The 24,656-nt window shown below is 39.3% G+C and overlaps 1 protein-coding gene across 6 annotated transcripts in view; it reads right to left on the bottom strand.

Moving 5' to 3' along the window:
* The window catches only part of ASAP1 (ArfGAP with SH3 domain, ankyrin repeat and PH domain 1), a 362,608-nt gene that overhangs the window by 171,207 nt on the left and 166,745 nt on the right, over positions 1 to 24,656 (bottom strand). For all 6 annotated transcript variants that reach the window (XM_048841653.2, XM_048841649.2, XM_048841648.2 and 3 more), the window contains 2 exons: positions 17,661 to 17,733; positions 1,378 to 1,523 (listed from right to left, as the gene is read on the bottom strand). In XM_048841653.2, the coding sequence (XP_048697610.1) occupies positions 1,378 to 1,523; positions 17,661 to 17,733 (219 nt within the window). The remainder of the gene's footprint in view (positions 1 to 1,377; positions 1,524 to 17,660; positions 17,734 to 24,656) is intronic.

Below are 24,656 nucleotides of genomic sequence, written 5' to 3'. Positions count from 1 at the left end.
TCCAAATTCATCAAATTCAATTTTGGTCAATGTCACAGTCAAAGACTTTTAAAAGCTATCAGATCCATGCTTTCAACTATTTACATCTGAAATTTCATGGTGTTATAACCATGGGGGTCCTGACTCAAAAGGGGGTGTGTGGGAGGTTGCGAGGCTATTGTAGTGAGGTTGCAGTATTGCCATCCTTACTTCTGCGCTACTGCCAACAGAGGCACTGCCTTCAGAGCTGGGCAGCCGGAGAGCAGTGGAGACATGAGGGTTGTATGGTATGGGGGAACCAGGAGGCTGGGAACCGTGCCCCCTACTTTTTAATATGGATGTAGCTTGGGAGATGGGGGGGTATTGCCCCCCCAAACTGCAAGCCTCAGGATCTGCTCCCCCACCACAAAGCACAGCCCCTGCCGGCGCAACTCCGCATCTGCCCGAGACTTGCAGTTTGGGGGAGGGGCAATGCCAGCCCTGCCCTCCCAAAACTATACTAATTGGAAAAGGGTTTGAAGGAGAGTATCCCTTCTTGAAGCTGAGAAAGTAGGGTTTGGGGCTCTGGGCTCCTACGTCCCGTCAGAGGGGAACCAACCACACTCCTTTTCCTGGTCTCCGGTTAAGAGAGCTGAGGAAGAGGGTTTGGGGCTTCTCTGTCTGGATCAGCAAAGAGCTGACCCCCTACTCCCCACACTGTACAATTTGTTACTGGACACACCCAGATATTATAAGTGAACAAATCTGTGATCAAATTAAACCACATCGATGGTGTCCTGACTTTCTCCCAGTGTGGACAGACAAATGAGAGATATTGATTTGCAGAGAAGTCATAGATAGGATTCTGGTTTTCTTTGAAGTGAGAGGTTCTCTGCCAAGAACCTATATTTTAAATGGACCTGCTAGCAAAGAAGTGAGTGGTTTAACTTTTTTGCAAATTGACTTAGTTTCTGGAATAAGAAAATTTTTACCATTAGTATTATTATTTTAAACAGCCAGGTTTATAGACAAAAAGTAATTCTGACAGATCTAGCTTTCTTTAGGAATTCTATACAGAGCCCAATAGGAATTACAGAGAACTGTAAGATTCTTCCAGTCACTTAATTGTGCATCAGTTCACACTTCCATCATTCCGTCTGACTAGACATTACCATAACCAAATACAGTATGTGTAATATGTATCTTATTCTTTCCAACGGTTTTTGAAGTGTAACTGTAATTGAGGTTATTTCTGTAGTACACATACACTGATTTCAGTTTAAAATTAGCTGATTTGTTTACAAGACAACATTCTGATGAATATTTACATAGCTAATCAAATCATCAAGAACATAAAGGTGCTCCACTGTAGTTTGTTTTGAATCATTTTATAAAAATAACATATATAGAACTCCTTACCAGGTTTTTCAGCAGCGTTGATAGTTCCTTAGTAAGTGTTGAAAATTTAACAAAAGCAGTGCCAAGATCTGGATTATCCCGACTTAAAAAATTACTTCCAAATTTATCTAATACTTGTGCATAGTTCTCTTCATTCTGAACATGATCTGAAAAGAGAGGTTCAAAATTAGCAAGTTTCTTTCCTATAACTATCTATTTTAAATCTATACTTTACTGCAGAGTATTAATGAAACCAAACTAGTGAATTTACAAATTAGTACCACGGTGTCAAGAAAAATAAATTACTGCATTTACTGAAAATTGGTTATTTTAAAATTAAAAAGGACTATTTAACATATAGCTGGAAGTTATTTTTATGTCACCATCTAAATTTAAGGTCACATGTAATGACAATCAATGAAATACAAAATTTATCAATGATTAATAAAGTAATACAACTGAGAAAAGTATGATAAAGAGCTATTTAAATGGGAACATTAGCTTGTTTTTCAGAAAGTATAAATATCTTCTTTTTTTGTGTGATGTATTGAAATTTACTTGGGAATAAAAATCAAAATGAAGTTAGCGCTACTATTATTAATAGGAGCATGTTTAATTACAAAACAAACCATGAAGTCAATAGTATTAGAGGTATAAATATGGGATATATTTGACCCCCATTCTGTAGATTAAGCAGGAGAAATGGCCCTCATGTTTTGTATTATTCATAATAGAATGTTAGAATTTATTTTTCTAATTGTAGAGATAAGATCTCAATGAAAAAGAAAATATATTACTACTTGGCCATAAGGAATGTTATATTTTAATTTTGAAACACTAATTGCAAATCAAGGATATCAAGATGCTTAGGCAATTTTGAAATGACTATGTTTTGATGTCAGAACCAAACAATGAAGCTAATCTAGAGTTAAAGCAAATTATCACTAAAATCCTAAAGAGGAAGGAGATTCTGAATTAAGAACCATCACTGTGTATTAACACATTTTCTATTTTTTCTCTCTTCCTCCTTCCTCTTTTTCTGGCATCTCTCTGCTCTTTTTTCTGCTTGTTTGCGTCTCCCATTTGAGTACCACTGTAGAGGAAAAACTCTCACTATGTGCCCTTTAGGGATGCCAGCCTTCCAACTACTCAGACAACACAAACTACTATACCAAACATGAACAAGTAATAGTGCTGAGAAGGGATACCTTGGTATACCAGTGCATGCAGAAGGGCAGGTTAAGGGAGAGAGTTAAGACTGAAGTCTATGGTTTGTGATGTATGCTAGGATAGTGTGTGCCTGTGGGTGGAGAAGTAGACGGTATGTACTGTAAGATAACTTAAATTTTAATTTCCTTGATTTTGTGGGTTTGAGTCAGGTTGTGATGAGTGTTTTGAGCCTGAGTCTGATGAGTCATTTAAGATAATTACCTGTGAGTCCTAAGGGCCCAGCCCTTTCATTTGCATTTCAATACAATCCACAAGCAAGGGTCTAGCCAGGTGACTCCAATGCAGGTATACAGGCCCCTAATGAAAGCAGCAACTCCAGTATGCTCAACATCATTACCTTGTTGGGGATACTCTACCTGCTATTTCCGACAGACTACTCCTGCTCGCCTCTGCCCATTCCAGCTTGCTCCTGCCTCAGTTCCTGTTCCAGCCACAACTGATGGCCTGATTATCCTGATACACATATGGTATGTGCAGCAATCTTAACTGTTTCCCAACAATGTTTTCTAAATTAACGTATACAATCTCATACCCCTTAAACTATTCCTGCTGTGAGAAAGTTTAAATGATTTGCTTGGAGCAGTTCGGGAGAAGATCTTTAGTCAGCTATTATTCAATTCTATATTCTTTTATTGCCCTCATCAACAAAACAGCTGAGCACCTTCAGGAATGCATAAAGCAAGGTGACTAACATCTTACCATTAACTTGGGTTTGAACAGAGACTGGGAGTGGCTGGGTCATTACACATATTGAATCTATTCCCCCCCCCCATGTTAAGTATCCTCACACCTTCTTGTCAACTGTCTAAATGGACCATCTTGTTTATCACTACAAAAGTTTTTTTCTCCTGCTGATAACAGCTCATCTTAATTAATTAGCCTCTTACAGTTTGTATGGCAACTTCCACCTTCTCTGTATGTGTATATATACACATATATCTATATGTATGTATGTATATGTATCTATCCATTCTATGGATCCAATTCTATGTAGTCCAAGAAAGCTTATGCTCTAATAAATTTGTTAGTCGCTAAGATGCCACAAGTACTCCTGTTCTTTTTGTGACATGTGGTTCATTCTCTCTCATCCTGTCTAGAGGGGGAGAATTGTATGCGCTGTGGAGAGAGTTGTTTTGGAAGACTGTTTTATCTTTCTCATGCTTTTTAAAAAAATGTTGCTTTTTTAAAATATATTGCTGTGTGTTTATGTTTCAAAGAGCACGGTAAAAGAAGTGCACTGTGCACTTAAAGCAGAAGGTGGCAAGGTATCTGATGGCCCTCTGTTCTGGTGAAAGTTTATTTCACAGTCTGGGACTAGCCATGAGAAATCTCTGTCTCCTGCACAGAGCTTTAGGTGATCTTTTACATATCCCGGGCTCAGGGCACTAAGTGGTTTTTAAACACAAATAGAGACTTTGAAGGATAGGTTAACATGTGCTCACAGTAGTTTGTCTTGCTAAGTAAGTGTACTGTAGCATTTTGTACTAGCAGGAGTTCTAAGGGCCAAAGGTTTCACTCCTAGGTATAATGCATTGCAGTAATCCAGATGAGAAGGGCAAAAACATATATAACCAAGGCTGGGTCATTGTCAGACAGGATGGGTGGGATGTAGTTTCCTGGATAACCAGAAGCACTACTTGTGGATGCTGCAAGGAGAGAGCTTACCATCAAAGAGAAATCTAAAAGCACTCAAGAACTACAGATTGAGCTGACCAATTATGGGTGTTTATCTTCAATCAAAGGAGCCTGTACCATGACTGAAGACTCCTCGAAGTCCCTTCCTCTTCCCACCAGCATAAACTTCATCCTTCTCAGTTTCAGCCAGGTCTTCTTCATCCATGAATGGATCTCATCCAAGCACTGAGCCATCTTGCTAGTAGTGGCACAGTCACAGATGGTAAAGGATAATTAGAGCCTATCATCTGAATATTGCTACCACTTGAGTCCGTGTCATTTTACCAGTTAATCTAGTGGCTGCATGCAGATGTTGAACAGGACCAGAAGAAAACCTGATCCTTTTGGGATTCTACAAGTGAGAGGTCTAGAGACAAAGGTGCAGTCTCCTATTTCTACTCTTCGGGCATGAAAGGACTTAAAACTATTTTAGAGCCTTCTCCCGACTCCTTTCTCAGACAAGACAATATCTCCAAAGTTCAAGGGAAGGATGAGAACAGATGTCTATCCTCCATCCACTGAAAGCAGGAGATCATCCATCAGTGCCATCAAAGATGTTTTCATCCCATAGCCTGACCTGAATTCAAATTATGCTGGGACTAGGATATTGCCTTTAATCAGAAGAGCTTGTAGTTAGTCCTGGGCTAGCTTCTCTATGAGCTTGCTCAGGAACAGAAGATTTTTTTATTGGGCACCAGTTGGAACAGATGTATCCAGGGTGGGTTTCTTCAGTGTTGGTCAGACTACTGCACTCTGGAAAAAAATGGAAGGGAAGATTACTTCCCTAAATGAGGAAATGGCTGTTTCAGTTAGGAGTGGCACCAGCTGCTTATGACTCTCTTTCATCAGCCAGGAAGGGCATGATTCACAAGACTTGGGTTGAGATTCTTTAGAAGTATCCAATACTTCTTGAGAAGCAAATGTATTTAAACTCTGAGAATACAGCTACACTAACTTGTTGTGTGTGGGGGGTTTCTGTTTTTGTTTTTAAAGAATGCAGAATCTTTAAGAGTCCAGTCTTGTAAGTCTAATGTTCTCCTTCCAACAGTGTTTAATATTTTCCTCATTTGCAATTGTGGTAATGACACGTTACTAAGCTCCTCTTCTGTCTTTTTGTATTACTTACTCCTGAGTGAATTCTGTGACAAAAAATTAAAATTCTGTGCATAATATTATAAAATTCTGCAAAATTCTACAAATTCTGCTCATTGGGAGGTTCAAGGTGCAGGGATAATGGGCCTCTGCAGGAGGATCCAGGTAAAGGTGGTTGGGGCTCAGCGGTGGCTTCGGGTGCTGGGGGACTGGGTCTTTGTGGGGGTGCAGGGAGCTCATCAGGGTGGTCCAGGTGCGGGAGATGGTGGGGCTTGTTGGGGTGGGGGTTCAAGTGCGGGGGGTGGTTTGGGTACATGGAGGCTCCAGCTATGGGGGTTCGGGGGATGTCCGTACAGTAACCCCTCCCCACATGGCTGAGGAGCAATGGAGGCAGGAAGCGGGGTGGGGGGGGAGGGAGAAGGGCTGTGCAGAGCTTCCTGCAGCCAGGTGAGCTTTCTGGAGTGGGTTTGACCCAGCCCCAGCTGCTCCTTGCAGGGGAAGAAGAAGTCCCATCCTCCCCAGACTAGCCAGAACTAGAAGCAGAGCCCAACGTATGATAGGAGCCACTGGCCAGGGAGTTCCCTGCTCCCCACCACGGTGATTTACCATTCTGCCAGCTGTTCCAGATGCCCAAAACAGCGCATCCGCGCTGCTGGTGGGGACGCGTGACTGCTCTGTCGGCTTCCCTTTGCTAACCTGTCAGAAGTCATTTTTCTGCGGGGAAGCAAAGAAATCCGTGGGGGACGTGATACTGGCATGCGCGCAGTGGTGCAGAATTCCCTCAGGAGTAATTACTTTAAGCCTCCAATACTGGTTTGTTCAACATTTCTTTATTAGATTCCCATCCTTATGGCTTTAAAAAAAACCCCACACATTACAGACACACCTCCCAAAATTAATTTTCCTTAGTGGGAGAGAGAGGGCTATAAATGTCAACAGGAATTATGTTTATTTCAGGTAGTAGTATGAGTATCATTCTCTCCAAGTTGTAAATTTTGTCTGACAGTATTTGAATTACAAAAAATAAAAAAATTACCATTTAATTTCAGATATAAATTTGAAATCTTTGGGTGCTGCAAAATACTATTTTTCTGTTGACTTCCACACTTTACTTTTAAAACCATGAATTTCACCACAATCCATGTGCATTATCCCATGATGCATGAATCATCTTAAACACTAAAAATACTTGGCAGAAAGCCTCAAAAGAATTACACTTCCAAACCCTTTAAAAAAATCTGCTAAGTACTAAGTTCCACTACAACCATAAGAGAAAACCAAATGTCTTTTCTTAAACTCAGATCAAAATTATGAAATTGCTCATGATCTTTTAACTGTATTTTGTAAATAAGATTTTACAGTGTATGTTTATAATTAATTTATATACCATTGTCCTACTTAGTGCAAATACAAAAATTAATGTTATCAGATGCCCAAAGTTTTCAGTCATGATGTTGTGGGTTCACAAATAGTAAAATATGTTTTTAATAAGGCTAAATCTGTTCTAAAAGTTTACACTTTTAATCAAATATCTTGGCATAAAAACCAAATAAATCATTATGCAATAATAAAATGCATATTTTTAATGTAAAAGTTATTCTGTAAATATGCACAGGAGATCTCAGCTAGGGAGGAGTATTAGCTGACTCAATCCTGGCCTAATGAAGCTCAAATGTGTCACAGGGTTTGTTCTGGGGGGTCAAGGAAGAATAAGGGAACCATAGAAGTCAGACAACAAAAAGACCCAGTAATTCATTCTGTTCCTCTCCTTGCCAATGCAGGATTTCTCCCGACAGTATATTTCTTAGTACTTTGTTCAATCTACTTTTAAAAAAGGTGGTGGTAATGGCTACTCAGAACCATACCACACAGGTGTTGGTATCAAGCTTTAGATCAGACAATTACCTTTACCTGGGCAAAAGGATATATGCTTCCCCTCCCCCTCCCAGTTAGAAAGGGGAAGTGAGGAAGGAAAAGGCTGGTTATCCCAGAATGAATGCAGGGGAGAGGCCTCAGGATTCTGACAACACACAAGTGCACGTGAGACTATTTTCCAGTAAGGTAAAGTGAATGCCACTATCAGCAGTAAGTAAGAAAGAAAAGAAAACCCTAACATATGAAATTCACGTACTAAATAAGGATATTTAATAATCTTTACCATAAAGTACATCTACAATATGTCCCGCCTAACTTTAAAATGAACTAGAAAATTATTCAAGCTGTGAAAATCTGAAAATATTTCCATCCAGACATTTCCACTAATTTTTTAGTCCATCCAGAAGTTCTACAGGACATATTATAGATGTACTTTATGGTAAAGAAAAATTTAAAATACATGAAAAACTGACACACATTCAGAAGATACAAGATACAATTCTACAAGAACTTACAACCCTATTTATTTTTAAACCTCCCTCCCTCCTTCATCCTCTTGCCAAGTATACTATTTCCCTCCATGATATCATGTTTTATCTCACTATTGGTTTGATCTTAAACATTTATGTGAGTAATTGTACTGGTTGTCTCAATGGAACTTTGCTTAAACGGGATTATTCAAATGAGTAAAGTGATGTATGTACATGTTTGTAGCATTGGACCCCTAGATAAGATCCTTACCAATGATCAGGGCTTTAAACCATGCACACGTGGCACCATGTACAAATGATAAAGAAGTAATTCTGCACTTCTGTTTCAATGGAAAGACTATAAGGAAAAGGGAATGTCAGATTCACCATAGCATGCCACAAAATTCATATAAGTCCCTACCTAACCCATCCATTGAGTAAAATACCATTTTATTTATTTAAAGATTACCAAGGTGCTAAAACATTTGAACAAGCTCGGCTTTCACAGTGCATACAATGATCTTGATAACAGTCCGAAAGCTGGAAGTAGAAACAGCGAATATGCATAAATGATTTTAACTTCAATAATCGTCTGTTTTATTAATCTCCGCAAGGCAATGCATATTTTTGTACTGAACAATGTAATCAACAATGAAACTAAAGTTTATTTGTGAAGATTAAGGAAACAGACTGAAGTGCGTTATGTACCCAATTCTTGATACAGTACATAAAAAAATAGCCTTCCTGCACTGTGTGGAAAAAACAATGGGTTTACTGAATGTGTACTGGGATAGTAAATCTCTTCAGTGAAGTCCAGCACTCTGGTGCAGTGATAAAGAGAGACAATAAAGTCAGGGCGACCTGATATACATGAAGGAAGCCCTTCTGAATATCTGACTCCCTGTATCTAATGGCAAAATGTTATTTTATAGCAAGATAGAGTATAATACATCAATTTTGTTTGCAGAGTTGTTAGAGCCGTGTTGGTTCTCAATATGCCAACCTCTTCATGGGCCATCTTGGGGGAAAATTTCTGAAAAAATACACCACAAAACCAATGATATATCTGAGATACATCAGTGTTTTCATCCTCTGGACAGACTACTCAGATTTCAACCACAACTTCAATAACTACCACCTATCCATCAAACTCTCTCTAAAACACTCCCCCATGAACAATCAGATTCAACAATGAAACTGTACAGACAACTATATACAAGAAACCCACGGATCACCATACTTACCTCAACAGATCCAGTAACCACATCAGACACACCAAGAAATCTGTTATCTACAGCCAGGCACTCAGATACCACAGAATATGCTCCAAGGAAAAAGTCCAAGGTACACATCTTAACACACTTAAAACCACATTCACCAAACAAGGACACTCCACCAGAGAAGAAGATTGGGTCCTACATGTCTATTACAACATGTCATGTACCTCATCCAGTGCACTAAACACCCCAACAACAACTATGTGGGTGACAGTCACTCTTGAATGAAATCACACAGAATAATGACAAAAATGCCCACATCACCCATAGGTGAACACTTTTTCACAAAAGGATCACTCTGTATCTGACCTCTCAATCCTCGTCCTCATAGGAGCTTAAATTCATCACTTTGCTAGACATGAAAATTCATGAACTCAATAGAGACACTGGTTTTATGTCTCATTATAACCATCTGTAACTCACTAAACCTCTTTTGTCCCATGACAGCAGAGGTGTTAATTGCCCACTTCATCCTGAACGGTCTCTTGCAACCTGTGTTAACTCCTTATGCTAAACAATCTGTTCCACCTTGAATTTAGTCTGTTTACCTATCCCAGACCTGAAAAAGAGCTCTGAGTAGCTCAAAAGCTTGTCTCATTCACCAACAAAGTTGGTCCAATAAAAGATATTCCCTCACCTACCTTGTCTCTCTTATATTACTTCAAAACTTTCAACTATCAATGTTTTTCCAAAAGCAAGTATCCACTCTTAACTTTAATGTGCCTTTCAGAAACAGTGTGGGTATCTGTGACTTTACAGAGGATATTCACTTTATGGAGCTATAATTATAGGCTAGATTTTTCTTTTTCTAAAGTATAGTATTCTTGAGAGATCTTCCCTTCCAGACAATAAAGAAGATGAAAGGTCTCTCACCAATAAACTACACTTTACAAGAGGAAAATACCAAACAAGCAGCAATCTATCCTATATATCAATTTGTTCCACTTCATGTTTCTTTGTGGGTATATTTTTAAATGTAATGAGAATTACTTCTATAGTTCTACTTAAATTTGTACAGGGGTCTATCTATATCAAACTTCTCTGTAGATATGTCTGACAAAAAAAATCTTGGGTCTTTTTTTTTTTTTTAATGAACATAAAGAATTAGGAATGTTCATCTGCAGGACTGTAGGACACAAATAATGAAAAGAAGGAGGAAGTGAGAAGGGTAGAACAGTTGAAGAGTTGAAACAGGTATTACTATTTTCTTTCTTAACATTTCCATGATCCATCTATGAACACTGGGAGAAGGGAAGAGAAGAGATGCACCAAAAAAAAAAAAAAGAGGAAGTAACTAAGTCAAGGAACAGCAGCACTGATCCAACTCATTTTGAAAGATGTTTCGTCAGCTAGTACTCACTGCTCTAACCCCTTTTCCTAGTTCTCACTTTTCTCCTCCACTGTAGCACAAAAAGCTCCTTGTTGGCTGGTGGCATGATGAGATTAAAACATCTGTCTCATTCTCTTCCTCAGTGGGAATGTGAAATAAATACATTAGATAATTCCACATTTTACTACTTTCCAGCCCCTCTTAAAATTATTTTCTTGCTGCAATACAATTTAAAATATCTTCACATTTTTCAGCTAAACGTTTGGTCACTTTTTGTGACACACACATCCATCAAAAATTGAGATGAGAACTGCAAGAATTAGTTTGTTGCATACAGATGCACGCACCACTGAACAATTTTCCTTTGTAAATTATGTTGCATTCTTGCTTAAGACTCTCTATAAATTAATGAAGATTAGCCATTCAATTCAATTAATAGGAAAAGGCTATTGAAAACTTACACTATTAGTTATGATTGAATTCAATGCCACTAAAATTCAACCGAGTGTTATTGGAAAACTATCTTAAAAGATTTCCCACTGACTTCAGGTACCATCTTCAGTGAGACAAAAGACAGCTTCCAACTCACAAATCCAATCTGACTATTCCAGAAGTACCTAACAAGTTGGAGGGGCAACTGCAAAAAGCTTCGCAAACAGGTTGGTGTGACGTGTAAACTGACCTGAATTCTTTTAATAACAGAAAAAAATCTCCTGCCTTTAATGTTTCAACAGTAAAGAGGATTTGTGACACACACAAACATTTGAGCTCTTCTTTCTCAGAACCCTTCAGAATCTGATATGAATCATAGAATCATAGAATATCAGGGTTGGAAGGGACCTCAGGAGGTCATCTAGTCCAACCCCCTGCTCAAAAGCAGGACCCATACCCAATTAAATCATCCCAGCCAGGGCTTTGTCAAGCCTGACCTTAAAAACTTCTAAGGAAGGAGATTCCATCACCTCCCTAGGCAACACATTCCAGTGTTTCACCACCCTCCTAGTGAAAAAGTTTTTCCTAATATCCAACCTAAACCTCCCCCACTGCAACTTGAGACCATTACTCCTTGTCCTGTCCTCTTCCACCACTGAGAATAGTCTAGAACCATCCTCTCTGGAACTACCTCTCAGGTAGTTGAAAGCAGCTATCAAATCCCCCCTCATTCTTCTCTTCTGCAGGCTAAACAATCCCAGTTCCCTCAGCCTCTCCTCATAACTCATGTGTTCCAGACCCCTAATCATTTTTGTTGCCCTTCGCTGGACTCTCTCCAATTTATCCACATCCTTCTTGTAGTGTGGGGCCCAAAACTGGACACACTACTCCAGATGAGGCCTCACCAATGTCGAATAGAGGGGGACGATCACGTCCCTCGATCTGCTCGCTATGCCCCTACTTATACATCCCAAAATGCCACTGGCCTTCTTGGCAACAAGGGCACACTGCTGGCTCATATCCAGCTTCTCGTCCACTGTCACCCCTAGGTCCTTTTCCGCACAACTGCTGCCTAGCCATTCGGTCCCTAGTCTGTAGCTGTGCATTGGGTTCTTCCGTCCTAAGTGCAGGACCCTGCACTTATCCTTATTGAACCTCATCAGATTTCTTTTGGCCCAATCCTCCAATTTGTCTAGGTCCCTCTGTATCCTATCCCTGCCCTCCAGCGTATCTACCACTCCTCCCCGTTTAGTATCATCCGCAAATTTGCTGAGAGTGCAATCCACACCATCCTCCAGATCATTTATGAAGATATTGAACAAAACCGGCCCCAGGACCGACCCCTGGGGCACTCCACTTGACACCGGCTGCCAACTAGACATGGAGCCATTGATCACTACCCGTTGAGCCCCACAATCTACCCAACTTTCTACCCACCTTATAGTGCATTCATCCAGCCCATACTTCCTTAACTTGCTGACAAGAATACTGTGGGAGACCGTGTCAAAAGCTTTGCTAAAGTCAAGATACAATACATCCACTGCTTTCCCTTCATCCACAGAACCAGTAATCTCATCATAGAAGGCGATTAGATTAGTCAGGCATGACCTTCCCTTGGTGAATCCATGCTAACTATTCCTGATCACTTTCCTCTCATGTAAGTGCTTCAGGATTGATTCTTTGAGGACCTGCTCCATGATTTTTCCAGGGACTGAAGTGAGGCTTACTGGCCTGTAGTTCCCAGGATCCTCCTTCTTCCCTTTTTTAAAGATTGACACTACATTAGCCTTTTTCCAGTCATCCGGGACTTCCCCCGTTCGCCACGAGTTTTCAAAGATAATGGCCAATGGCTCTGCAATCACAGCCACCAGTTCCTTTAGCACTCTCGGATGCAACTCATCCGGCCCCATGGACTTGTGCACGTCCAGTTTTTCTAAATAGTCCCTAACCACCTCTTTCTCCACAGAGGGCTGGCCATCTATTCCCCATGTTGTGATGCCCAGCGCAGCAGTCTGGGAGCTGACCTTGTTAGTGAAGACAGAGGCAAAAAAAGCATTGAGTACATTAGCTTTTTCCACATCCTCCGTCACTAGGTTGCCTCCCTCATTCATTAAGGGGCCCACACTTTCCTTGGCTTTCTTCTTGTTGCCAACATACCTGAAGAAACCCTTCTTGTTACTCTTAACATCTCTGGCTAGCTGCAGCTCCAGGTGCGATTTGGCCCTCCTAATTTCATTCCTACATGCCCGAGCAATATTTTTATACTCTTCCCTGGTCATATGTCCAACCTTCCACTTCTTGTAAGCTTCCTTTTTATGCTTAAGATCTGCTAGGATTTCACCGTTAAGCCAAGCTGGTCGCCTGCCATACTTACTATTCTTTCGACACATCAGGATGGTTTGTGCCTGTAACCTCAACAGGGATTCCTTGAAATACAGCCAGCTCTCCTGGAGTCCTTTCCCCTTCATGTTAGTCCCCCAGGGGATCCTACCCATCCGTTCCCTGAGGGAGTCAAAGTCTGCTTTCCTGAAGTCCAGGGTCCGTATCCTGCTGCTTACCTTTCTTCCCTGTGTCAGGATCCTGAACTCAACCAACTCATGGTCACTGCCTCCCAGATTCCCATCCACTTTTGCTTCCCCTACTAATTCTTCCCGGTTTGTGAGCAGCAGGTCAAGAAAAGCTCCCCCCCAGTTGGCTCCTCTAGCACTTGCACCAGGAAATTGTCCCTTACGCTTTCCAAAAACTTCCTGGATTGTCTATGCACGGCTGTACTGCTCTCCCAGCAGATATCAGGAAAATTAAAGTCACCCATGAGAACCAGGGCATGCGATCTCGTAGCTTCCGCGAGCTGCCGGAAGAAAGCCTCATCCACCTCATCCCCCTGGTCCGGTGGTCTATAGCAGACTCCCACCACTACATCACTCCTGTTGCTCACACTTCTAAACTTAATCCAGAGACACTCAGGTTTTTCTGCAGTATCGTACCGGAGCTCTGACCAGTCATACTGCTCCCTTACATACAGTGCTACTCCCCCACCTTTTCTGCCCTGCCTGTCCTTCCTGAACAGTTTATAACCATCCATGACAGTACTCCAGTCATGTGAGTTATCCCACCAAGTCTCTGTTATTCCAATCACGTCATAATTCCTTGACATCACCAGGACCTCCAGTTCTCCCTGCTTGTTTCCAAGGCTTTGTGCATTCGTATATAAGCACTTGAGATAACCTGCTGATCGCCCCTCATTCTCAGTATGAGGCAGGAGCCCTCCCCTCACAGACATTCCTGCCTGTGCTTCCTCCCGGTATCCCGCTTTCCCACTTACCTCAGGGCTTTGGTCTCCTTCCCCCGGTGAACCTAGTTTAAAGCCCTCCTCACTAGGTTAGCCAGCCTGCTCGCAAAGATGCTCTTCCCTCTCTTTGTAAGGTGGAGCCCGTCTCTGCCCAGCACTCCTCCTTCATGGAACACCATCCCATGGTCAAAGAATCCAAAGCCTTCTCTCCGACACCACCTGCGTAGCCATTCGTTGACTTCCACTATTCGACGGTCCCTACCCAGGCCTTTTCCTTCCACGGGGAGGATGGAAGAGAACACCACGTGCGCCTCAAACTCCTTTATCCTTCTTCCCAGAGCCACGTAGTCCGCAGTGATCCGCTCAAGGTCATTCTTGGCAGTATCATTGGTGCCCACGTGGAGAAGCAGGAAGGGGTAGCGATCCGAGGGCTTGATGAGTCTCGGCAGTCTCTCCGTCACATCGCGAATCTTAGCCCCCGGCAAGCAGCAGACTTCTCGGTTTTCCCGGTCAGGGCGGCAGATAGATGACTCAGTCCCCTGGAGTAGAGAGTCCCCGACCACCACCACCCGCCTCCTTCTCTTGGGAGTGGTGGTTGGGGACTCTCTACTCCGGGGGACTACACTCCCCTGAATGTCATTGTTCATATATGATTACAGGCAAAACAATAATGTAACTGTCACTTTCTGAAAAGCATATATTGGATTAGAGATCTCAACAGACAGGCACTGTTACTGCCCCAATGTAATTTTATTTGCCTCCACCCCTAGCCAGTTTTGATTTTTCAAAAGAGTTTATGAGGTAAGTGAGAGTTATTAACCTGATTTATTAACCTCATATGCCCCTTATAAAGAAAATATCAAATAAATCCTCTAAGCCCCCCAAATGTATTATTTGTTATTGAGAGTTATTAACCTGATTTATTAACCTCATATGCCGGTTATAAAGAAAATATAAAATAAATCCTCTAAGCCCCCCAAATGTAGCTAGTGGCCTCCCCCTGCAATATAAAAATATTATCCATCTCCTTCTTGAACTGATGTATGACAAGAGGTTCCATTGCTGTCTTTGGTATCTTGTGTGGAAAAATTCTATTTGAATGAGATCTCAAGAGACAAACTGATCTGAACTACTATTACTATCAGTCTCTAATCCCTTTGTTTTCACATTTTTTTTCCTTTGGAGGACGCAATATATTTAATACTATATGCACTACTCACTTCCTTTATGTCCCCTCCAACCTGTATAAGCCAACTCTTCCATAGTGGAGAGACAAGGTGGGTGAGGTAACATCTTTTATTGGACCAACTCCTGTTGGTGAAAGAGACACGCTTTTAGAGAAGCTTTTAAGCTTGTCTCTTTCACCAACAGACGCTGGCCAATAAAAGATTATTACCTCACCCACCTTGTCTCTTTAATATCCTGAGACCAACATGCATACAACGCTTCCTTATGTTTATTAACTATAGTCTGAATTAATTGCCTTCTGCATTCTGTTTTCGCTATAAGTGATCCCAACTGCACAACATTCTGAAGAGGGAATTACAATATTGTTTCATACTTTATATGAAGAAAGAATTAAAGATGCTTACACCAATCTGTTCCTTGGAACATAATTTCTGACTACTACAATTTTATGTATATTCTTTTAACTTTTTCCTGATCGGTAATGGGTTTCATTTTGAGACTTTGCTATTTATTCTTGGTCCTTACTTATTAATATTTATTTAAGTGTTTTCATTATACGTTCCTTCCCTATAATGAACTGTCAGATCAATTTAGACACTTGTAAGCAAGTAGTTTTCAAAAATTACTTTGGTTCTTCCAACATACTGCCTGCCCCTTCATCATTAGACTTTAGAAGTTACTGAAAATGGTATAATTTTCCAAATAATTTCCAGGGTGTACAAAAGAAAGAGAAGTGAGCTTCATATTTGACTTGGCTACAAACAAGCTTTTTAATTTTCAATTGTAACATTATTGTTTAAAATGGCTCCTAACTAATGTTATATCACTTATTGAGTCATTTAAACAGTTCACATAACATGCCATGGTTACCGGCTTTGAAGACATTGAAACCAGTTTTATTTCAAAGCCTGGGGCAAATGGCAACTGGAGGCTACAGTGCAATTCATGTACATTTCACAGGAGGCAGTAAATGTTTGACAGTTCTTAAAAGCTAGTCAGTTTTGAAAGTCAATCAGCATGTAGTTGTTTAAAGACCTCTTTAGAGTCAAATATGAGACTTTGCAGGCCCAGAGCACCTTTACAAATCTAATCTTCAGTAAAAGTAAATGCACTTGTGTCAAACAATGCATGTGGCAAAAGATAGTTATATACACTCTAAACTTGCATAAGGTGTTTAGTTGGCTTAACAATCTATTGGCAAAATGTTTATCCAAATCAACTGAAGAGCTATGGGAGCGAGGGAGGGGAGGATGCGTGTGTTGTGGGGTTGGAATGATGGGTGGGGGAGAGAAATGGGGAGAAGCACAAAGTAATATACATTGCCATTAAAAAACCTTACAACTACCAAATACAGTCAACTACCAACATAGAACAACAACTTTATCTTTTTTTTAAAACCTGTAACTCCAAGAAGCTGCTCTAAAGGGCAAGACATTTGCTAAGCTGAACGTGAGTGCCAAGGTATACAAATTGTGCTTTCCTGAACTTCAATATTTTCAACAAGGGTAATTCCATCTGAATAAGATGGCAAATGACCAAGAGCCTGATTCTGCTCCCTTAGATATCCAGGGACAAAACTCCTATTGATTTCAATAGATATAGGTAGAAGCTGGCCCTAATAAGGCGCACACTATCCAAATAAATATTTGTGTTGATTGTTGACAATTTGTTAAATTTAATACCTATTTAAGTTTACCAACTTTATTAAGAATACCTACACACATACTAATAAAATTCATTAATGGAGATTTTGTAAAGTACAGACCTCAAAAGGGTCAAAATTTCATGACATAGTTGCATTCTAGCCATTCATCTAGGTTCTTATATTGGTGCCCATTATCGCTGTATCCAAGTTCCTCCTAAGGGGCAAAAAATGGCAAATCTCCCCTTCTGGCCCCCCGCTGCTGACAAGATGCACGGTGTTTTCGTTTTCTGTACATTATTATTTAATACAGGAGAGTGAGAGTGATGGTGTAAGGTTACTAATGTTGTAAAACTTGGGCAAAAGGGTACGTTTTGCATTTTAGTTCTGATGGCGAGGAAGTTAATGGTCATTCTCATTCATGTGGTTATAATCTTGATCCAGGGTTCAGTCTCCTGATGTAACAGGTCTCTTCTGGTCAACAGCTTTGCTGTTCCAGTGGAATATACCTATGGTAGCACAGAATGAGAAAAAGTCTCTCTCTCTCTCCCCTGCCCCCTACCTCCCCAGGAAGGCAGGATCAGTTCAGTAGGGAGCTTTGGGGGGTTGGGGGGAAATCAGGATGACATCCTTGAAATACATGGCTTCCAATGAGGTGTCAGGGGGGCAGAGGTGTACTTGTATTATGGAATAGGCAGGCATCACCTATTCTTTAAGTTTAATATGCAATGAACAGCAAAGCAAACTTTGTAAACATTATTTAATAGAATGGTCTAGATTCTCACAAAAGACCCAAATCACTTACCTTGCCCAGAATTATATATTGCTTTTACAGACTTTTTCACTTTCTGTAGTGCAGTTCTGTCTTGATCCAATGCCTGTAATAAAAGAAAGACTGTCAAAAAAGACCACCTCCATTTAGCTTGTTATTGAATAGCATCAGCCAGTTTCATAATATTTCTTAGTAAACAGTGAATAATTTCAGGGTCTGGAAGCACTACAGATGCACTGTGCTCAGCCCTCTGGGAAGGTCTTAGGTCACTCAACCCCTTCAAGTCAATTAAAGAGCTGAATTAAACAGCTCTGAAGGGAGACTTATCCTACAGAGGTGAATGGTTGTGAGAGACCTAAAGGACAGCTATAAGTTGATTAAAGCTTTGTAAAAGAACTCTGTCAACTTGAAAGATAGTCAATTTAAAAAAGTAAATTAAAAGTCATTTAGGTATTACAGCCACCTGAGTTCCCTGCCAATTTCTATGGTTTTAGCCATTTCACTATTACTGACACAAACAAAACTGACTATTCAGAGGAAACAGTGAAATTATCATTCAGTAATTTTGGAGGTTAGTTGTTGTGATATTAGGTACAACATTTTTAGATACAATTCTAACTTTTAAGGCTGACTGTGTTCCTCTTAAAAATAAATTGGATACAGAGCGATAAATTTAAAGAAAAAAACAAAACTAAGAACCTGATTTTGTAAACACACACAAGTCCATTATTTAAGTGGAAAGAACAGGAGTACTTGTGGCACCTTAGCGACTAACACATTTATTAGACCATAAGCTTTCGTGGGCTACAGCCCACTTCATCGGATGCATAGAATGGAACATATAGTAAGAAGATATATATATATATATGTACACATACAGAGAAGGTGGAAGTTGCCATACAAACTGTAAGAGGCTAATTAATTAAGATGAGCTATTATCTGCAGGAGAAAAAGCTTTTGTAGTGATAATCAAGATGGCCCATTTAGACAGTTGACAAGAAGGTGTAAGGATACTTAACTTAAGGAAATAGATTCAATATGTGTAATGACCCAGCCACTCCCAGTCTCTATTCAAAGTTAATGGTATCATAGTATCTAGTAATGAAGTGGGCTCTAGCCCATGAAAGCTTATGCTCTAATAAATTTGTTAGTCTCTAGGGTGCCACAAGTACTCCTATTTTTTTTGCAGATACAGACTAACATGGCTGCTACTCTGAAACCAGTATTTAAGTTGAACAATCCATAAGAGTATTATTACTCAAGTAAATAACTGTTTTCAGGTTTGGTCCCTAGATTTGGAACACAGAAGCCTCTATAGACTGCAATACTTTCAAGGAACAAATCAGTCAATTTTTTTGACTAAACTCCTGGCCCAGTTATTTTAACCTCGTAGAACTCCCCATGAACCCATTCACAACCTATTGAAAAGAATGAAACAAGTTAATAAACCTTCAGAAAGAACTTTTGTGTGAAAGCTCCAAATTAAAATAAAGTCAAAGAAATAAAAAGCCAGCCTAGTTTGTGGAGTAAGAAATTTTAAAGTCCCACTAGAGCTTCTTAAGACATTCTAGGCCCATTCCCTTGTAAATTTAGGTATTGAACACACTAAGCACTTTACTACATATGTTTGCTTACATAACTCATCGTTCATAACAGAGAGAACAGATACACAATAGAAGTGTTTAAATTGATTATTTTGGACCACTAAAGACAAAGGGAACAACTTAATATCAATGACTATGGTGTTAGGTTTATATTTATAAATGTTCAGTTAATACCTTGCATTTTTGCAATGCACTTGGATTCAGATTGTTACCTAAAATGTAAGTGGCTCAATTTTGACAAAGCAAAATAGTTATAGTTAAAAGATATATAATACCAATAGTAAAAGAGAATATAACACAATATTTTATGGATTAGTATCCAATTCAGAGCACATTCTGTACTCGACTGAACAATAAATTATTAGCATTTCAAATATAGTTAATTTTTGACAAGTTCAAACCACAGAATCAGCAACACTATCTCTTTTTATACTGTTCTTTCTTTTCATTTCAATTATATCAGAACAATGGATACAAATATAATTTTACATAGACACAATCTTTTCTTTAGTTACAGTGAGGAATATTTTATGTTATCATGCCTAATACTAGGATGGAAACGAAAAATATTTAAAATTGTAAAACTGAAAAATACCAACACTAAGAATGTTTTATTGTTGTACTTGGAAGATCTGATGATGGTACAAGGTGTGTAGTAGCTGACCTCTGCTGCCCCCTCAATGGCAACCAAAACTGCATTACTATTCCATACACCATAAACCACCTCAACAAGTACTTATCTTGAATGTCTATTTAAGCTCTAATTAGTTTCAACAAGGATGATGAGGGCTACTCAGAAAAGATAGTGTAATTCTTCACTTATCTAGCTGCTTTTTAGTTTAGCTTTGGAATTTCAGCATTAAAGGGGGTTTTTTTGTTTTGTTTTGTGTTGCAAAATACAACTGTTGATGTGTGAATTAGGAGATGTTTCAGTGATAAAGCTTGTGCAGAGATCTGATAATAATTAACCAAACAAGACACTCAGGAAGAAATTCAAAGCTCTAAGAAAACTTCTGTGTGTTCATGAAGGGAAGTTTAATTTGGAAATAGATAAAAGAAAATCTGACCTTCAGAGTGAAACCTAATTGAATCTTGTCTAGTTTTCAATTCATTGGAGTGGGTTTACATTATTAATGGAGTACCATCACTGAGCACAGCACATATAGATGATGACATCTCTGGCCTCAAGGAGTTTATGAGATTAAATTAGACTGACAACGCAGGTCAGTTTTGTACATTTATACTTTAAAGTATTATCTCTATTTGAACAAATCCTGTCTAGTTCAAAATATATCATATATATCAATTCAGGACAGAATGTTTGTACAATGCTTTACAAAGTGGGACCCGAATTTTAACTGAGGTTTCTGGGTGTTACAGCAACAATTATCATACCTTCCTCCACTTAATAATTTCAAAACAGAGGCACTTTTGTCCCCAAATATGTTAAACTCTTACATTTGATGTGTTAATACTTTATTACACTATATTTTGCTTCCAAGGAAGTAGTTATAAATAGCAGAGCACAATTATGTTGCATCCAAGTTTCAAATTAATTTTTATTCGTAAGTATTGTCTTTGGAAGGGGTTCAAATGGAAAGGAGCAGCTTTGTATTCCCCTACTAGTCCAAAGTATGTGTGTGCATATATATTAAAAAAAAATCATTCCAAGCAAACATATTTAGATGTAAGCAGATGTAGCTATTTTACAGACAGAAAATTATTAAAATATTTTTATTCTATAAAATAGAAAGTTCAGAAATATAAAATTCCAACAAGAGCTTCACCTGGGTAGATTCATAAAAGCTGTATTCCCATAGTTAGAGATTAGTAATTTTATGGCATTCTGAGTGCTTTTGAAATGGGTGTGTAAAAATTTGTAGATTGTTGAACTACTGTAGGAGGTCAAATAGAAAACATTATAATCCTGAATATTACATTATAAGTCTATAATTTGGTACCCTGGAACTAAAGTTCAAACCAACAGACGCTCCCACAAACAGTGTTATTCATCTAAAATGGATTTAAACTCATAATAAAATAATTACAGGCAAACGCAGTACTTAATTGCAACTGAACGAATAGAAATATTGAAACTACATCTAGATCTTGAAAATGGCATCTCAATCTCTTTGACAGATATTTAAGACATTCTCTTAGGAGAAATAATGTATTAATTGAACTAAAACAAGTGTCATTGGTACACTGTTTCTGTGGATTAACCAATGTTAATTTGGCACATTTTATGCATTTTTCCATGCAAAACTTCTATCTTTCAGGGTCCACCTGAATTTTATATGTGCATAGCACTTTAGCAAGTGGATACATTTTACACTAACTGATATTGATTCTTCTGAAGGATAAATGATCTCTACTGCTCCCTTTTTTTTAAACCACTATCTTGTGTGAGATCACTTTTGTTGTCTTTCAGGAGAACACTGCCGGACGACAAATAATCAGAGCTGTGAGAAAAGCAACTTGTCCCATCAAATGAGGAGAGAAGACTCAAACCAAGCACCTTTTACTACAGATTATTATTAATCCTATGGTAAAAAACTATGTTACGATTTAGATTGCTTGGTGGTATGTCACCCCTTTGCAGAATGTGGAGTTAAGCAAATTTCGAACTACTGAAAACAAGAAAATGCACAATTAAGGCTGTTCATGCAACCTACGCAATTCTGCACAGAGAAGATTAATACTCCACCCTGAAGGTATGCATGCACCTCTTCTCCTTCCTCATAGACACAAGAGGGTGTAAAATACAGATCGCCTCGTATAACAATCAAAGCTCTGTAATACCCCTCAAAGTAATCCATAGATGTCACAAATACCCTTGTACAAAGCAGAACTACCTACTGCCTCCACCATTCAGTACAGATACATCTGATCCAGATCACACTCACTTTACCTGGAGTGCATGCAGATAATAAATGTTTAGACTGCTCTCATATACACAGCTCACTACTACAATACCCTTTGCAATAAAACGCTTTGTACCCTGTTAATTATAAAATGTATATGGGGCTTCTATTTTGGAAGGTTTATTAATTTCATTTTCCAGGGTTTATTTTTAGCAATTTTCATGTTCTATGGTGGGAGGGGGGCAGGCCTGTCTCTCTCTTTGATACTGTAATGCGAAGATATTTTTTCAGGTACTTACCAAAATTCTTGCCTAAATAGGATCTACTTTATTTTTTGTTATATGGCATTATATGTATAAAAATGACTTACATGTGAGTTTAACTTTTTTCTCCTTGTTACTGAACCCATGGTTTAGTGTTGTGTGTGTTTGTCCCTTGTGCACTTTAACGTAGTAAGAGCATTTATGTTAAAGCGGACTAGAAAAGTATAATGTACTAAAATCTCATTTCGTGGGCAAGTTAGTGATAGAAAGGTAAGGAAGATGTCATTTGATTTATAAAAATCTACAGAATCATAATTTCAATGGTGTTCTCCTCTGTGGCTTCGCAGGGGGGACTCGCCCCACACCAGCTGCAGGACCAACAGTTGCTGGAAATGTTGATAATAGAACATCATCAGAAATGGGTCAAGATGGGTATAATTTGAAAGCTCTTTCTGCCGCAAACACAATGGTGCCAAACATTAAAAAAACTAGTACAGTATATAAATATATATTTGAGAAAATGTTTAAAAATCATCATTTTTTCAATTATACTTTAACATTGCATACATAAAAGAAGACACTCATCTTTGGTAATGCTAGGAAAGTTAGCCTTTACATGTGGGACTGAAAACATTTATTCAAAATCATCGTCTGTGTCCTCTCAGAGCACCATTCCTAGACAATGTTGTCAACACTAATCCTTGTCCATGCCACACTCACACTTCTCTGTGCAAGGAAGGCTGCCAGCCAAACATCTGGAAGGTTCTGAGCATTTGGTCATTGCACATGAGCATTTGATTTGGAGAAGGATTGATTCAGGAATGCATGATATTTCAGATATAACTAGTGTGATCAGTCCCTTCTCCAAGACCCATCCATGCCTGATCGGTGAGTGTAGTTTTGGATGTGCTCAATTATCCTGGAGCCATTCCATTACTTAATAATTTGCCCTCTAGATAGCAGGTATAAATATACCCCTTGTCAGTGGCAATTTTTCTCTGTCTGCTTCTCAGGAAACATCCCCCAATGTAGCTCTACAAGTATCACAAAGATGGTCTTCAAATGGCAAACTCAGTATATGAATGCCTCCAGTGCATTTATAAACTCATCAGTGACTTTCTCAGCCATTCCTAACATCTTCAGAGCAAGGAGAGTGTCTCTGGATGCTGAATCAAATGCCTTCCAATAAGATAAATTAAATTAGTCTTTTCAGTCAACCTTCCAGTAGTGTCACATACTGAAAGGACATACAACCTGGCAACGAACTGGCTTTTAATGTTCCGAGTGATAGGAACACATCTCTGAGGGATATACTGTGATTCTGTTCACCAGCAGCAGGCACAAAAACAGAATTGTGCAGAAGTATTGGATAGCATCTCACAGACAGCACTATAATATGTGTGTCTTGTGCAAAAATCCAGAGTTTAGCAGTACGTTTCTCTGTGGTATTGATGGCATGCCAGGTAATTTTAGTGTCAGCCTTCTCATGGGAACTACATGGAAACTGCACTGAACAATGTAAAGCACCAGCTTCATTATGCCATGCAATAAATAATTTTTTTGAGTAATTCTTCGCATGCTGGAGTATTTTTCCTGCAAGGTATGCCGTAAACTTGCCCTTCATGTGAGTATGAGACAGTTGCTTCTTCATTGCAATGTTGGAGATGTTCACGGAGTCAATGCTTTTGTATTGCACACATGCAATACCATTGAATCTTTTCTTTCTGGTAATGTTTTTAATTGGTTTATCTGCATACATGTCGAACACGGGGTGAACTTCATTACTGGTTCAGTATTCTCTCTGTAGCCTCATAATGAAGTGTCAGCCAAATCTCGGCAGATGTTAACAGTTTCTGGTTTGTCGAGAGCTTGTACCTCAGTCATACCATCTACAATTGCTACACCGAAAGGCCTGTGCTAGCAAAAGGTACCAGTCACATTGTCAGTAGATGCTGGCTTAGAAAGACCATGCAAGTTGTGCGTTAGTATGCTTTTTACCCAGAACATATACACCGTTCCCTCTCATTCAAACATCAATTGTGCTACCATGGAGAACCTGTACTTTCCCAAAGTCTCATGTAAATCAGTATCATGCTGAGATCTGGACATGACCAAGAGATGAGCAAACAATGACCTGTCAGCGATTAGCTCTGTAATAGTCCCTGCCATCTTCATTCTCTCCTCTTTGTATTTGAGCACAACTTTAGTCTATTCTTCTTGATTGGAGCTTATAGACTGATGGAGCCTTGGATAATACAAGTCATGAACCTGAGTATCCATTCAACTGATATCTTTAAC

Source organism: Caretta caretta, chromosome 2 (assembly GCF_965140235.1).
Source record: "Caretta caretta isolate rCarCar2 chromosome 2, rCarCar1.hap1, whole genome shotgun sequence".
Taxonomy (NCBI): Eukaryota; Metazoa; Chordata; order Testudines; family Cheloniidae; genus Caretta; species Caretta caretta.
Note: the sequence above shows the minus strand (reverse complement) of the source record. Positions and strands in the feature narration are given on the sequence as shown.